At 33.4% G+C, this 15,464-nt stretch overlaps 3 protein-coding genes across 3 annotated transcripts; all 3 read left to right on the forward strand.

The window, feature by feature from the left end:
* Positions 1 to 1,030: 1,030 nt before the first annotated feature.
* Positions 1,031 to 3,108, forward strand: LOC130722177 (GDSL esterase/lipase At4g18970-like). The gene is made up of 5 exons (XM_057572826.1): positions 1,031 to 1,346; positions 1,616 to 1,740; positions 1,942 to 2,184; positions 2,292 to 2,520; positions 2,611 to 3,108. Exons 1-5 carry the CDS (start codon positions 1,073 to 1,075, stop codon positions 2,826 to 2,828), a joined length of 1,089 nt encoding a protein of 362 aa, XP_057428809.1. The 5' UTR covers positions 1,031 to 1,072; the 3' UTR covers positions 2,829 to 3,108.
* Positions 3,109 to 7,078: 3,970 nt separating this feature from the next.
* Positions 7,079 to 9,350, forward strand: LOC130723945 (GDSL esterase/lipase At4g18970-like). The gene is made up of 5 exons (XM_057575092.1): positions 7,079 to 7,334; positions 7,711 to 7,835; positions 7,953 to 8,195; positions 8,604 to 8,829; positions 8,924 to 9,350. Exons 1-5 carry the CDS (start codon positions 7,079 to 7,081, stop codon positions 9,148 to 9,150), a joined length of 1,077 nt encoding a protein of 358 aa, XP_057431075.1. The 3' UTR covers positions 9,151 to 9,350.
* Positions 9,351 to 12,629: 3,279 nt separating this feature from the next.
* On the forward strand, positions 12,630 to 15,290 carry LOC130723193 (GDSL esterase/lipase At1g29670-like). Its single transcript, XM_057574153.1, has 5 exons — positions 12,630 to 13,265; positions 13,930 to 14,054; positions 14,186 to 14,431; positions 14,530 to 14,782; positions 14,883 to 15,290. Exons 1-5 carry the CDS (start codon positions 13,022 to 13,024, stop codon positions 15,104 to 15,106), a joined length of 1,092 nt encoding a protein of 363 aa, XP_057430136.1. The 5' UTR covers positions 12,630 to 13,021; the 3' UTR covers positions 15,107 to 15,290.
* The last annotated feature ends 174 nt before the right edge of the window (positions 15,291 to 15,464 follow it).

Genomic DNA, 15,464 nt, shown 5'->3' on the forward strand with positions numbered 1-15,464 from the left:
ACTATCTCATTCAATAAAGATTTTTTTTTTCACAAGGCTATAAATTAAGTCTAAGTCTTTGATAAATATGACACAAATGTTATATTTTATTATTTATTTTCTATTGACTTTCAAGTCCAATATAATACTAATCTAAATTAATATTCTTTAATTTAGATGAGATTCTTTACAACGTGTTCGCAATTTCCAATTCGTTTTATTTAGTTTCAATGGTATAACGTTGCCTGCCGACCTCATTTTATTAAATTCCCTAATAAAAAATGACCAAGACTACCTCTTCCTTAGACTCATTTAACCTTCTTTATATTCTTAAAAAAAAAATCTTTATATTAATATATTTTAAATTATTAAGGGTATGCTTGATTATAGTTTTTGAAAACTGTGTTTTAAAAAAAAAATTAATTAGATACTTTTCAACATTAAAATATTTGTAATTTAAAATCTAAAAACTGAAACAAAAAACTTTTTTTAGCTATTATGGTATTTTAGTTTTAAAAACAAAAATTAAAAACTATTTCCAAAAACAGTTTTTAAAAACAAATAAGTTTAAAAATTTTTAGTACTTAAAAATAGAAAACACTTTATAAAAAAAAACTGCAATCATGTATAGAAGTGGAAGAAAAACTAAAATCATGCATATTATTGAAAGGGAAGAGAGAGATAAAAATAAAATAGATCTGTGATGTTTTATTTATTTTTTGATGAGTAAGAAATCAAAGTTGTAAAAGAAATACATAGGTGCATCATGCATACAAGTGGAAGAAGCTTATCAAAAAAAAAAATACAAGTGGAAGAAAAATATCATTGAAATAGATGCCCATACACACGGGGAAGAAACATTATTGAATTTTTGGTTACAAACATTATTGAATTTGAATGTGAATGAATTGAAATAGATGCTCCCATAAGTAATTTCGTCGAAGTTTGTCATAAGAAAAATAATATCATTGAATTATTTAATATGCTCCCAAACTTAATTCAGATCTGATCACTTCATCTTGACCTTATAAATACATGCATCGATCCATCCACTCTTATTGTAAATCTTTCTTTTGCCTTGAGAGAACTCAAAATGGCTCGTGGGATGGCTTGTGGGATTAAAACATGGTTGATTATCGCTCTTGTTGTTCTCTTGGTTGCAATTGCCATCATGCAAATTTTTGTCCAAAGGAATACCCAAGTGCCTTGCCTCTTTGTCTTTGGGGACTCTCTGTCTGATAGTGGTAACAACAACAATCTTGAAACCCTTGCAAAGGTTGCTTACCCGCCGTATGGCATTGATTTCCCAACTGGCCCAACCCCAACCGGAAGATATAGCAATGGACGAACTGCCGTTGATAAACTAAGTAATCTTTTCTACCTACCAACTAACTCATCATTTCTCATCATGGGGCATATCTAATAGGGGCAGATAAGGTTATGGTTCCATAATGATTTTAAATTATTTGCTAACTGAATTTATTTTATATGGATTTTTTAATTCTTAGTCAGACCCTCCAAAAAAAATTTAGTTGTTTCATAATTTTATTTCACCCAAAAATAATTCTTGGATTCACCTTTCCTTTTAAATATAATTTCACATAATGTAACATATTTTACCATTAATAATTTGCAGCCGAGCTCTTGGGATTTGAGGATTTCATCCCACCCTTTTCAAATCTTAGTGGCTCAAACATACTCAAAGGTGTCAATTATGCATCGGGTTCAGCTGGAATTCGCAGGGAGAGCGGCACCAATTTGGTAAACATGCATGCACCACTATAGTTTTTAAAATTTTATGAAATTTTATACACTTGATCTATTTATTTGAAACTTTTAATCTAATGGTTGAATTTGTGAAATTCATATTCTATAAATAGTTATTCAGTTGAATAATGGATTCCTCCTCATATTACATATTACATGATTCGATTAAGTGTGTTGTGCAATTAATTAATGCAGGGTACTAATCTCAACATGGGGTTACAATTATATCATCACATGGCCATAGTTTCACAAATTTCCGCCAGACTTGGTTTTCACAAAGCTAAACGACACCTTAAGCAGTGCTTGTATTACATGAATATAGGCACCAACGATTACGAACAAAATTACTTCCTTCCTGATTCATTCGATACAAGCAGCAAGTATACCCCAGAGGAGTATGCTAAAGATCTTATTAACCGGCTATCCAACTATTTACAAGTATGTATATTCATATGACTGTCTGTTTTTATTTTAGGATCTAACAAAATTATTATTAATGTCATGGTTAATTATAATAATGAATGATTTTTTATGATCCACAACAGACTCTGCATGATCTAGGGGCAAGAAAGACCGTGATTGTTGGGTTGGACCGTTTAGGTTGCATTCCAAGGGATGCAATATTTGGATCTTGTGATGAAGAGCAAAATGTTCAGGGATTCTATTTTAATGATCAACTTAAATCTCTAGTGGATGAACTAAACAACAAACCCTTTACCAATTCCAAATATGTATTTATAAATACTACAGCCATAATCCATGACAAATCACAGGGTAACAATTTTGGTTTTCTTATACTTCAATTCACATTCTATATTGAAACACTGGATGGTGCATAATAACACTGAGGTTTTTGAATTTCAGGTTTCACGGTTACTGAGAAAGTTTGCTGCCCAACAAATAAAGATGGAGTTTGTAATCCTGATCAAACTCCATGTCAAAATAGGAATGAATATGTGTTTTGGGATGGAATTCACTCTACAGAAGCTGCAAACTTAGTCACTGCAACAATTTCATATAGTACATCAAACACAGCCATCGCTCACCCAACAAATATCAAAAAGCTTGTTCAAAAGAAATAAATTGGTGAAGGGGGGTCCTTACATAAGCTCAAGTTAGATATCTTGCTTGATCATTCAATTCATATATATTTTAAGCACAATAAGTTGAGTTAAATATGTAGCAATAAATATTTTAAAGTCTTTGCCGCTCCTTTGTTTTCTTGTTCTAGTATCATCTTTCAAATTAGTTCAAGTTTGATCTTTGCCTTGATACTTGGTAGGCTTCATTTAGCTTTATGCAGCTATGTATTATGTATTTGATACCAGGCCAGGTTTGGTTGAGATAAAATCACGGTTATCATATTTATCTCTCTGAACTCTGAATTATATTCTCTAGTATGTATTGTGAGCCTAATACCTGATGAATCAATATATAAAATTAAGGAACTCTCTGAGAGACTGAGAGTGTAACGTGTACAAAGAAAACAATGAACCATTTCTTCCTCCTATAAGCAAATACCAGTTCTGTTCGCTTAAATGCAGTAAGAAATAAAGGGTGTCTGTTCGTTAAAAAAAAATGAGTATCCAAAACACAGAAATAAGGTCAAATACTCAAAAGAGAAACTGTTCTATCATTCTTTACCATATATAATTGATATTTGATTTGCAAACCAGGAGCAAATACTAAGAACATTAAATTAGATTGATTATATGGTATTAAGAATATCTTTACCTTCATTGTAGCTCAAAAATCTAACTCTGTAAGCTTACCACTAGACTTAAGTTCCATATGAAGTTTCTGCTACTTGCTGCAAAATTTGAAGTTTACAGTTCACAATCAATTTTGAAATACACGTAGGACAATATCATAGCTGATGACAGATGTAAATGATAGCTTTACACATATACAAGCAAAGATTTCCCCATGCAAAAATGTTGATATTATTCTAGCAATGTTTCTTTGCCACTTTGTGGGTGATAGAAAAATTGCAACAACATGCATACTATTAATTTGCAGAGCAAATGTAATGCACTGGAACCTTTGCTGTTAACTATTCAAGCATTTGAATTGCTGAAGGCAAAAGAAACAAAACTTCTCAAATTACCTCATTTTTAGGGAGGGAGAGCTTCTTGTAATTGAATTTATAGAATCATTTTCCTATAACAGCATTCTTATTCACCAAGACCAAAACATAGATTTAACAATGAATACTGTTTCTGCTATATTCAGATGCTCTATTTGCCTATAAGAATATCTGTACTTCATAAGATTGCACAAGGAGTGCTAAAATCCCATATACAGAGAAAACTAGAATCAAAGCCCACCAAAGGCAATTCTATGGGCATCTAGTTCAGGGTTCGATTCCTGGTGTGTATGAAGAAACATTTTTTGGAAGAGGTCTACTCACTTAACATGAACTCAGAGCTTCGGGAATTAGTTTCATAGCTATCGGCTGTGAGGATACGTTGGAGTAAAAAAACCGCTAAAGGCAATTCTAAATATTAGAACAGAAACAGGCAATAAGGTTCCAGTTGTTGGAAAATAGGGAAAAAAAAAAAGATGCGTCGTAGACGAACCACTGCCTTGAAAGCAAAATTCTGGCAGACCTCTGGTGCAAAATTGTGCCGGTCCCCAAGGTTAACACAACCGCACGCATAGTACTATGCACTCAGAAACTAAACGTACTGGAATCTCTACAACCATATAAGAAACAGAGCCCAAAGGATGAGAAACAATTCTGTTACTCTATTGACAAACATGTTCTCTACAATGATTTATACGTTGGTCACGCATAGTGAACAAGATAACTCAAACTACTTTACTTACCTCTTATTTCAACTGCTCGATTAGGGTTTTCGTTCTCTCCAATGAAAATATACTTTTTGTTTCAACCATATCTAGCGAGTAGTTTTTTTTTTGGCAATGAAAGTATTAAGACCCCGCTTCTCAACAAGATTAAAATGACATTCTCTAAAATTTTAAAATTATATATATATATATAGATGATGTATCTTATGAGAATAATTCTTTTTATAAGACATTTTTCAGACAATTGCGCTTATTAAAAAAACATGTAACGAGTAATATAATGTATTGGGTCTAATATAATATTTACAATTTTCTATATTTAATTGTTTCCCATTATAAATGACTTATTGAGCTAGTAGCATGAGAGAGAGTGAATTAATGGTGAGTGGTAATCAAAATTTTGAAATTGAAAAAACAATTAACACAATGTGTTTATGAAAAAGTCAAAAAACATGAATTTTTTTTCTGAAATTTAGTAGGAAATCTTATACTGAGGAACATTAATTAATGTCTTTAAGAGATCTTATAAAAAGAAATGGAGAGAATAGTCGATGTTTATATTTATAAATTTTATTATAGATTATTGGAAGATTGGTGATCGATCTATTGATCTTTCATACATGGTCGCTTGTTGTAACCGATTGTTGTGATGAAGAACTGTACTATATTATTATGGAGAATCTTGTCGTGATCTTTCATTCATGTTAGAAAGTCCAAATAGTACAATTCTCCATCGCAACAAGCGGTTACATAATAATATAGTTCATTTACCAAAATAAAGGTACAAAAGAGCAATATCCACGTTGCAATATAATGTCAATATCTGGAGACTGAAGATGCACCAATTGTTTCTCTTAAGTTCCCTCCCTCTCATGCCCCCAAATGCCCCTGTTATTTCCAGAAAAACAAGCAGTAGGAGTGTAGGAGTAGAAAGGTGGTGGTAATTGGAACACAATGGTGGGAAGCAAAGGAAGGAATTGCGGAGCAATCACCCACGGCTGAAGAGAACAAGATGATGAAGCAAAAAGGGCTGCAGAGATTTAGGGTAAATGATTGGGAGATAAAATGCAAATTTTTAGGGACTCAAATTTGAAAAGAAAAAATTACTGGTTAAATAGATGACCTGATAACATAATACACTAGACATCTTTCTATTGGTCACTATGTGGGGGAGCATGACTGTTGTTTAAAACCCAGCCAACATTTTTAAATTTTTCTAAAGCTAATCCATTTAATGTTTATTGAAACATGATTGATCTAAGATAAGATTTTATTAATTTTAATTTTGGGGTCATTTTTACTTAGTAAAAAAAATTTGGAGGTCTTTTTTACATAGTAAAAAAAATTTAGTTGGACCATTTAGTTACCCTTGGACCAGGGCACCAGGCGACCAGCCCTGCTTTCCCACGTGCTTTTTTTAATAGATAAATATTTAGTTGTTTTCCCACGTGGTTCTTTTAATAGATAAATACTGTAGTATTTAGTTGTTTTCCCACGTGCTCCTTTGTATTTTGACTTAATTTTTCTTTTCTTGGATTATCGATCCCAGTTGGCGCAGGACAGATTACAGTCTGTATAATGTGTATGGATCAACATATCGTTCTTAATTTGGAGGTCTTTTGCTGTTGAACCAGCTAACATACATATGAAGGCCTCTCTTTTGGACCCTTCCTACATTTATGTGACTGAAAATTGTTGGTTGTCTACCCTTAACTGCACTCAAATGGCTTCATTTTTTTCAACCAATATTTTCGCAATTTATAAGTTAGTTCATTTTTTTAATTAAATTTATATGAGTAATTAAATATTTTAACTTTGTAGTAGAAATTAGAAATTGAAAATAATAAAACTATATCAAGTGAGGTTATTATGGCACTAATAATGGTTCTTAAATCTAAAAGAAAACAAAATTTAGATCAAAATTATTTGAGTGGAGATTTTTTCTCTCTCTCTCTCTCTCTCGTAGGTGATTTTGGATTAGCTCCTGCCATTCCGGGTCGTTTTACTCTCTTTCAAACAGTAGACTTTTCAAACATTTTTTGATTTTTTTTTTTGATAAGCCATGAAGATTTATTGAATAGAAGTACAAGGGGTACTTCAAACATTTTTTGAGGTACTGATTTTTAGATCTAGAAGAAACATAATAATTGAACGGTAATAAAGTTTCATCCACATCCAATTATAGGTGGAAAATAGAGGAGGGAAGAGAAAGATAAAAAGAAGAAAAAAATAAAGAGAAAGAAAGTATGAGTGTGATAAATAATATGATTGAAAAAGATGAGAGATAAAAATAAAATAGATGTGAAAGTTGTATTTTTTGGGTAAGATATCAAAGTTGTAAAAGAAATACATAGATGTATAATGTGAATGAATTGAAATAAATGCTCTCATAAGTAATTTCGTGGAAGTTTGTCATAAGAAACATGTGACTGAATTAATTAATATGCTGACAAACTTGTGATCTGATCACTTCATCTCTTGACCTTATAAATACATGGATCGATCCATCCTCATAAGCAAAATGGCTAGTGAGAGTAGAACATTGTTGGTTCTCGCTCTTGTTATTCTCTTGGTTGCAATTGCCATCAGGCAATATTGTCTCCAAAGGAATTCCCAAGTCCCTTGCCTTTTTATCTTTGGGGATTCTCTGTCTGATAGTGGTAACAATAACAATCTTGAAACTGATGCAAAAGTTGATTACCTCCCATATGGAATCGACTTCCCAACTGGCCCAACCGGAAGATATACCAACGGGCGAAATGCAATTGACAAAATAAGTAATATCTCTTTCAAGTGAATAGTCAAGTTTGGTTCTTGAAAGTGTTGGTGTTGACAAATTTATTCTAGAAAAAGGAAAGATTTCTCGCGGTACTTAGTTGTGTAAATTGTCGGTCAAATTAGTTATTATGGTAAGATAAAACGTCAGTCAAGTTAATCTCTGACAAACATTTTACACAATGAGCGACCGCAAAAATATTTCCTTCTTCAATTTGTCAGCGCCCATTACCCAACACTTAAAAAACTAATTTAACCATTCACTCAATTTTCTACCCACCAATTCACTCATCCCTTTATGGCTTCATCACTTCTCATTATTATTATATTTCACATCCAAGTTCAAACTAACATAATTTTATTATCATAATATTGCAGCTGAACTTTTGGGACTTGAGGATTTCATCCCACCATTTGCAAACCTTAGTGGCTCGGACATACTCAAAGGTGTCAATTACGCATCCGGTTCAGCTGGAATTCGCAAAGAGAGCGGCACCAATTTGGTATAGTTTTATCTACGGTAGTATGTCAATCAAGAAAAATTTGATTCACAAATTAAAATAGCTTAATTGTGTTTGAACGCCTCATGCAACCGACTAAATATTCATGTGTTAATGCAGGGTACTAACATCAACATGGGGTTACAGATATATTTTCACATGGCCATAGTTTCACAAATTTCTGCCAGACTTGGTTTTCACAAAGCTAAACGACACCTTAGTAAGTGCCTGTATTACGTGAATATAGGCACCAATGATTATGAACAAAATTACTTCCTTCCTGATCTATTCGATACAAGCAGCAAGTATACCCCTGAGGAGTATGCTAAAGATCTTATTAACCGGCTATCTCACTATTTACAGGTATATATATACGTATATATATATTATTGCCTTTTTATTTTATATAACAAAATTATTATTAATACTCCCTCCGTTCCTATATATAAGTCACAAATAACTAATTCTCTTAGATTAAGAAAAGTAGTTACTAGTAATAAATTTGTAAAAAAAATGATTTACTTTCCTAGATTACCCTTATTTACTTTCCTATGATTTTCTCTCTCCAAATTAATACTACTAAAGTTTATCATCTCTTTCATATTAAATATGAGGGTGAACTTGGAAAAAATTATTTAATGCTTCCTAGATATTAGAAAGTGACTTATATTTTGTAACAAATTTTTTTCAAAAAATGTGACTTATAATAAGGAACGGAGGGAGTATCATGGTTAATTATAATAATGAATAATTTTGTATGATCAACAACAGATTCTGCGTAATCTTGGGGCAAGAAAGACCGTGCTGGTTGGGTTGGACCGTTTAGGTTGCATTCCAAAGGATGAGATAGGTGAATCTTGTGATGAAAAGCAGAATGCTGAGGGATTCCTTTTTAATGACCAGCTTAAATCTCTGGTGGATGAACACAACAAACTCTTATCCAATTCCAAATTCATCTTTATAAATACTACAGCCATAGTCCATGACAAATCACACGGTAACGAATTAGGCTTTCTTATACTTCAACTCACATTATATTGAAACATTTGGATTATTGTGCATATAATAACACCCTCGTTCTTGAATTTCAGGTTTTACATATATTCATGATGCTTGCTGCCTAAGAAATAAAGATGGAGTTTGTGATCCTAATCAAACTCCATGCCAAAATAGGTCTGAGTATGTGTATTGGGATGGAATTCACGGTACAGAAGCTGCAAATGTACTCACTGCAACAATTTCATATAATACTTCAGACACAGCTATAGCTTACCCAACAAATATCAGAAAGCTTGTTCATCAAAAAGAAATAAATTAGTTCAAGGTGTCCTTAAATAAGTTCAAGTTATATATCTTGCTTGATCATTTAATTTCCTATTTTTGAGAATAATCAGAAGAGTTAAATATGTAGCAAGACATATTTTAAAGTCTTCCCCTGCTCCTTTGTAATTGTGTCTGTATTCTAGTATAACTGCATAACTACTTTCAATAAATGGATAACGAATTGCATTGGTTTGATCTTTTCCCTTGATATCTGTTGGCCTTCATTTAGCTTTAGGCTAGCTCTCTTTTATGTATTAATTGATACTAGGATTTGGTTGAGCACCACGTCTTGACTATCTTTGTATGGATCTACTTTACATATAAGAAATTTATTACTTCTATGCTCACTCTTGACAGAGGTTTGCTCACATTTACGGTTCCTATAGTTTCAACCATTCATAATTTTGGTTCCTATAGTTTCAAGTGACCTCTAATATGCACCACTTTTAGAGTGGTGCAATTTTACACCACTTTTTTTAACCTGGTATAAACAACAATCATTGGCATTATTTTTTGTTACAAAAAATAGGCTTAAATACTCTAGGGGTCCCTGAAATTGTACCCCGTATCAAAATAAGTCCCTGAAATTTTTTTTTCCGATTCCGGGTCCCTAGAAAAATTTGTTTGATCAAAATAAGTCCCTACGCCGGAGAAGACAGTGGTTGCCTCCTCATTGTTTCCACAAACCATGAAATAACATGTTTAAAACACTCCTAGACCTTCATATATCTGATCTGGGCGAAGAAATCGCAAGAAACAAAGCTAAAACGAAGAAACCGAGAAGCTCCATAAATTCCGGCGAGAAGAAATCAACTTGCGACTGACCTTTTCTCTTCAACTGTGACGACCCAGCCCACGAGACCACCACCACTGAGTTCCTGAGGACGAGACGAAGCCGGCCCAACACCCTGGTCGTAGCGCCGCCATGACCGCCGTCGTCAACCACCGTCTTCTCCGGCGTAGGGACTTATTCTGATTAAAAAAACAATTCCAGGGATCCGGAATCGGAAAAAAAAATTTCAGGGACTTATTTTGATACGGGGTACAATTTCAGGGACCCCTAGAGTATTTAAGCCCAAAAAATACTAATAATCTCAATGTTAAAATGTGATAGATGTACTGTCATGATATAAAATTTTATAAGGATTCTTAAAAGGGAATCACATCATACAAGGATTTGTTGGGTCTAAGACAAATCATATGCTCCATTTGCCTATAAGAAGGGAAATTCTATGCATAGAATTCATTCACAAGATTTACAAAACCAACTTAATCCATATCTTGAGAAGTATTGTAACACCCAATATCAACTATCCCGTAAATTAATGCTCATACCATATTAAGGAAGTAAGTACTAGAACTGATTAATATAGCCTCTGACAACATCAGCATCATATAAAATAGAAACTTTTGAGGAAAATACCTTGAACTGCAAAATGAAGGATAATTAACAGGGTGATAAAATCGCTCAGCCGCAAGGAGTGAAGTCTTAAGGTCTTTTTTTTTTTTGTCAACTTAAGGTCTTTTCTGATGGATGACAAACAAGCTAGCTAGACCTTTCGGTTTTTGTATTTGGGCCTTTGGTCCCTTTTTTGGGCCTTTGCCCTCTTTAATATAGGTTGGTTTTTTCAAGTGATCCCACTTTTATATCATAACTATAGCTACCTAACATATTTGGAAAGAAAATGCTAGAACAAGTGCAAAGAATGGTGATAGCATAGTTGATACAAAGATAGTGGCATAATTATAGAGAGGGCATTTTGTCGTACCAAAATCTGTCACACAAATTGACAATGCTAAATTTGCCTTTATTTGCGACATATTTATCCCTCTATAAACTATCACTATAAAATCACATGCATAGTCATTATTCACTACTAGAACATAAATTAGTGAGGGAAAAATTCTGTCGTTACCATAGAAGAATTTAGCGGCTGTATGATGTTATTTAGTATTTACCGATTTCGACTAAGGATTTTGTGTCATATTAAGTTTCCGTGGCAAAAAGAATCAATTAATTAATTAGTTAAAAATTGAAAATTGAAAAAGATCTAGCTTTTGCCTAGAAAAAAATAAGAACGAATTTCATTTAAAACATACTTAATGAATATCGACACGAAAATAAAGTGTGTATGAATGCACATTTTTATACATACACTCGTACCCATTAACACCGACCCAAATGTCAACGACAACTTGGACAGAGCTACCAGGAGAGGCGAGGCCGTGAGGTTATCTATCTCAATTTTGAACTTTGAAGTAAGGAGTTCGTGGACTTTTTGCATTAAATACACAATAGTTAATGCATTTGACTGAAAATACAACTATTCAACTATACAAGTTGCTGCTACAATTAAATTTCATGATCCAGTCACTAACATTTATAAACAGTTGACAAATTCCACAGCTTTCATTCACACCAAAAATCACCAAAACGTTGAAATTTAACTAAAGAAATGATCGAATTGGTCCTTCATCAATTGGATGCAAGCTATTGAATCGAAAAGATGCATGATTAATTACCAACCCAAGGCTAAAACTTGGAGGATATAATCTGCATATTTGGAAATCAACAATGAAAGATTAATTGATCAAATGATGAGCATGTGATGGATAGTCAAAACATTGTTATAGTCTTGAATTGAATGAGCATGCATGTGTGGTGGGGCCGGTTCAGTTTCGCAGTACACAGGGCTCTGCCGAATCAGATCAAATGAGGATGTGTTTTGACTATTTTCAATAAGTTCTTAACTTTTTATGAGTTTGTAGGACACTAATTTATAATCTATCGTTCCCAATTAAAGGTCTTTTATAGAGATATATCTTTCTATAAAATCTCTTATTAATATATTTACACATGGGGATTGAATCGTTTTTCTTTAATGGTAATGAACGGTTGGTCATGAAGTTATATGATCAAACTATAGAAAAATCATTTGTTGAGGGTGAGAACCATAATTTCCCAAACTAGGTTAATAATAACACCTGGCCAAGACTAAAAAAAACGATTTATCCTCGTTCTTCATCCTCCTCTTCCTACACATGCACTAAATAAAAAGAGATTAGATGAAAAATTAATGTATTTAGTACTACTTCCGATCCACAAAAAATGTTGTTAGCATCTCTTAATTTCTCTAAAATGTGGTTTATACAACCAATACATTTTTTCTAATTTTCTACTTCTTTAAATAAATTCTTCTTTATCTATTTCATTATTCTTTATCCAGGGGTAGAATTTAATAGCGACACATAATCCTGTCAAAATTAAATAAGGGTATTTTAATAAAATTATATTATTAATAATTGTTATCTTACAATCTTTATGCCGCAACTTTAAACACAATAATCTTTGCGGAATAAAAGTAGTATCTTGTACATATGTGTATATATGTGGGAGTTGTATGAGGATGAGGTACAAGATATACCATTACTCTTCTTAAAAGTATAATAGGATAGGAGTAGGAAATAGGTAATTTATGAATTCTCTTTTTCTTACACGGCCGACCACGTATCATTTTAGCTTAGGTTTTGTTAAGGGTTCACCATGGAAATGAGTAAAAATATCCTATGCCGGGATTTCCCTCACTGCATTTCACATTAAAGAAAAGAGATGGTATGGTAGTCACACACATTGTTATTTGATTTCATTAATTATCATGTCCGCGTGAATTCAATGCTAGTAATAATTTCCAAATATCCCCAACTGTACGTAGAAGCCATACATGCAACTTGGCTTCTGATTTTTCATTCTACTACCGTAGGCCGTAGCTATATATAGCTGTGCTCATTTCACAAGTTCCTCATCAATCATCATACCTCATTAGCCACAATAAGTTGTTGCTTCTTCAATATTTCTTCTTGTTTCAATGGCGCATGGGGAGTTCATTGTATTGGTTTTGATTGTGTGTTTGTGGAGTACTACTACTACTGGGGTTGGAGCTGAACCACAAGTACCTTGCTTCTTTAGTTTTGGGGATTCTTTGGTGGATAATGGCAACAACAATCGCCTCTCATCTTTGGCCAAAGCTAATTATCGACCTTATGGAATTGACTTTCCTGGTGGCCCAACTGGAAGGTTCTCCAATGGAAAAACTTCTGTTGATGTCATTGGTGAGTTTGATTGCTTTAAGTCAATTTATATATCATCTCTCAAGTTCATTTTTGAGATTTTATTCAAGAAGTTACCAATTTAATTCCTTTAACTCCACTATATTTGTATGTGAACTCCTTAAATTCCAAGCACATGGGTTTGTTTTAAAACAGTTTGGTTTTAGCATGTAGCCTTTGACTTTAAGCAAAAGCTAAGTGATGGCAATGCAAGTAAAGAAAGAAAAAACACCCACAAGAAAAGTTAACTCAGGCATGGCAATGGGGCGGTTCGAGGGCGAGTTTGAAGAAGTCGGAAATAAAAAGAAAAAAAGTCTAGGTGTAGTTAAAAGAAATAAGTTTGTGGTTTTCCGAAGCACAAAAAAAAAAAGAAATAAGTTGTGGTTCAAATTAATTGTCATGCCAGTTTCTTATCAATTTCCTCATTAATATAGATTTTACTTTTGAAAAAAAATTTGTCAGTAAAACTTAATTTTATTAACCACAAATACTGATTTAGTAAAAAGAAAAAGAAGTTACAAGGAGCAGAAACTAGGAGCTATTATTAGCACAGTTTGGGATAAAATAAATTTTGAAACTTGGGATAATTTATTTAATCTTATCTTATAAAAAACTTATCTAGTCGAGTTTATGAAAATAATTTATGATCTACGTGTAAATATAACAGGTGAGCTTTTGGGGTTCGGCAGTTATATACCTCCCTATGCAACAACTAGAGGCCAAGACATACTTAGGGGAGTGAATTATGCTTCTGCAGCTGCTGGAATAAGAGAGGAAACCGGACAACAACTGGTACCTTAACAATTTCCTTCTTTTGCTTGGAATGCACATAACTTCTTTATTCTTTATTTGGTAATCACATTGAGAATTTCACATGGCTATTTTCTGCAATTTTCATCGATCTATTTCTGCTTAATTTGTAGGGAGGACGTATTAGTTTTAGAGGGCAAGTTCAAAATTACCAAAGGACAGTGTCCCAGTTGATAAATTTACTAGGAGATGAGAACACTGCAGCAAATTACCTGAGCAAGTGCATTTATTCAATTGGAATTGGTAGCAATGATTACCTCAACAACTATTTCATGCCTCTAATCTATTCCAGTAGCAGGCAGTTCACACCACAACAATATGCAGATGTTCTCATTCAAGCTTATGCTCAACAACTCAGGGTTAGTCTACTCCCCTGTTCTCTCTGTTTTTCCATCTTCGATATTAAGGTTTCAGCAAACTAAAAGGCTTAATTAATTGTTTTGTGTTTGTGATTCAGGTTTTGTATAACTATGGAGCGCGGAAAATGGCGTTATTCGGGGTTGGCCCAATAGGTTGCAGCCCTAATGCATTGGCCCAAAGTAGAGATGGAAGAACATGTGTTGCAAGAATCAATTCAGCAAACCAATTATTCAACAATGGTTTGAAGTCTCTTGTTGATCAACTCAACAGCCAGCTGCCTGATGCAAAATTCATCTATGTAAACGTTTATGGCATCTTTCAAGATATCCTAAGCAACCCTGCATCCTATGGTAACTAAATATTTTATTCTGCCTCTTACCATTTTCACTAGTCATAATTAATTTGGACAGTTCTTGCTCATTTTGTTCACATGTGGTCTTACATTTTCAGGTTTCAGAGTAACAAATGCAGGGTGCTGTGGGGTAGGAAGGAACAATGGGCAAATTACATGCCTACCCCTTCAAGCCCCATGCAGGAACAGGATGGAGTTCCTGTTTTGGGATGCATTTCATCCATCTGAGGCTGGCAACAATGTAATTGGAAGGAGAGCTTACAATGCCCAATCTGCATCGGATGCTTACCCTTTTGATATCAATCGCTTGGCTCAAATGTAAGAGGCTCTAGTAGCGGTAATACTAAGGAAAGTGTTTGGTAGATCATCAATGTGTTTAGACATCCAGAGTGGAAAAATAAGAGAATAGAGTTCTGCCACAGTTTTATGTAGATGTAATTTGTTGATTCTGTTAAGGAATGTCCTGCACCAAATCTATGATATAAGGAAAAATACATAATATTCAATCAACTTGTGTGATTTACTCTTAATCCAATATTGAAGGTGATATCCTAAAGTTTGAGGATCCTTTGAGGACTAAACTCTGTGTTTGATTGCTGTTTTAGTTTTCTATAATTAAAAACAATTTTCAGAAACAAACATACAAATACAAGAACCAAGAAATGGATGTGTGGGAGCTA

This window comes from Lotus japonicus, chromosome 6 (assembly GCF_012489685.1).
Source record: "Lotus japonicus ecotype B-129 chromosome 6, LjGifu_v1.2".
NCBI classification, from domain to species: domain Eukaryota; kingdom Viridiplantae; phylum Streptophyta; class Magnoliopsida; order Fabales; family Fabaceae; genus Lotus; species Lotus japonicus.

Bases quoted from the DNA above. Each gene is read 5' to 3' on its own strand.
- LOC130723193 (XM_057574153.1), top strand. From the start codon at position 13,022: ATGGCGCATGGGGAGTTCATTGTATTGGTTTTGATTGTGTGTTTGTGG. The intron at 14,432-14,529 runs GTTAGTCTACTC...TTTGTGATTCAG, and splicing joins CTTATGCTCAACAACTCAGG to GTTTTGTATAACTATGGAGC. The intron at 14,783-14,882 runs GTAACTAAATAT...TTACATTTTCAG, and splicing joins AAGCAACCCTGCATCCTATG to GTTTCAGAGTAACAAATGCA.
- LOC130723945 (XM_057575092.1), top strand. From the start codon at position 7,079: ATGGCTAGTGAGAGTAGAACATTGTTGGTTCTCGCTCTTGTTATTCTC. The intron at 7,836-7,952 runs GTATAGTTTTAT...GTGTTAATGCAG, and splicing joins AAGAGAGCGGCACCAATTTG to GGTACTAACATCAACATGGG. The intron at 8,196-8,603 runs GTATATATATAC...GATCAACAACAG, and splicing joins GGCTATCTCACTATTTACAG to ATTCTGCGTAATCTTGGGGC.
- LOC130722177 (XM_057572826.1), top strand. From the start codon at position 1,073: ATGGCTCGTGGGATGGCTTGTGGGATTAAAACATGGTTGATTATCGCT. The intron at 1,347-1,615 runs GTAATCTTTTCT...AATAATTTGCAG, and splicing joins AACTGCCGTTGATAAACTAA to CCGAGCTCTTGGGATTTGAG. The intron at 1,741-1,941 runs GTAAACATGCAT...TAATTAATGCAG, and splicing joins GGGAGAGCGGCACCAATTTG to GGTACTAATCTCAACATGGG.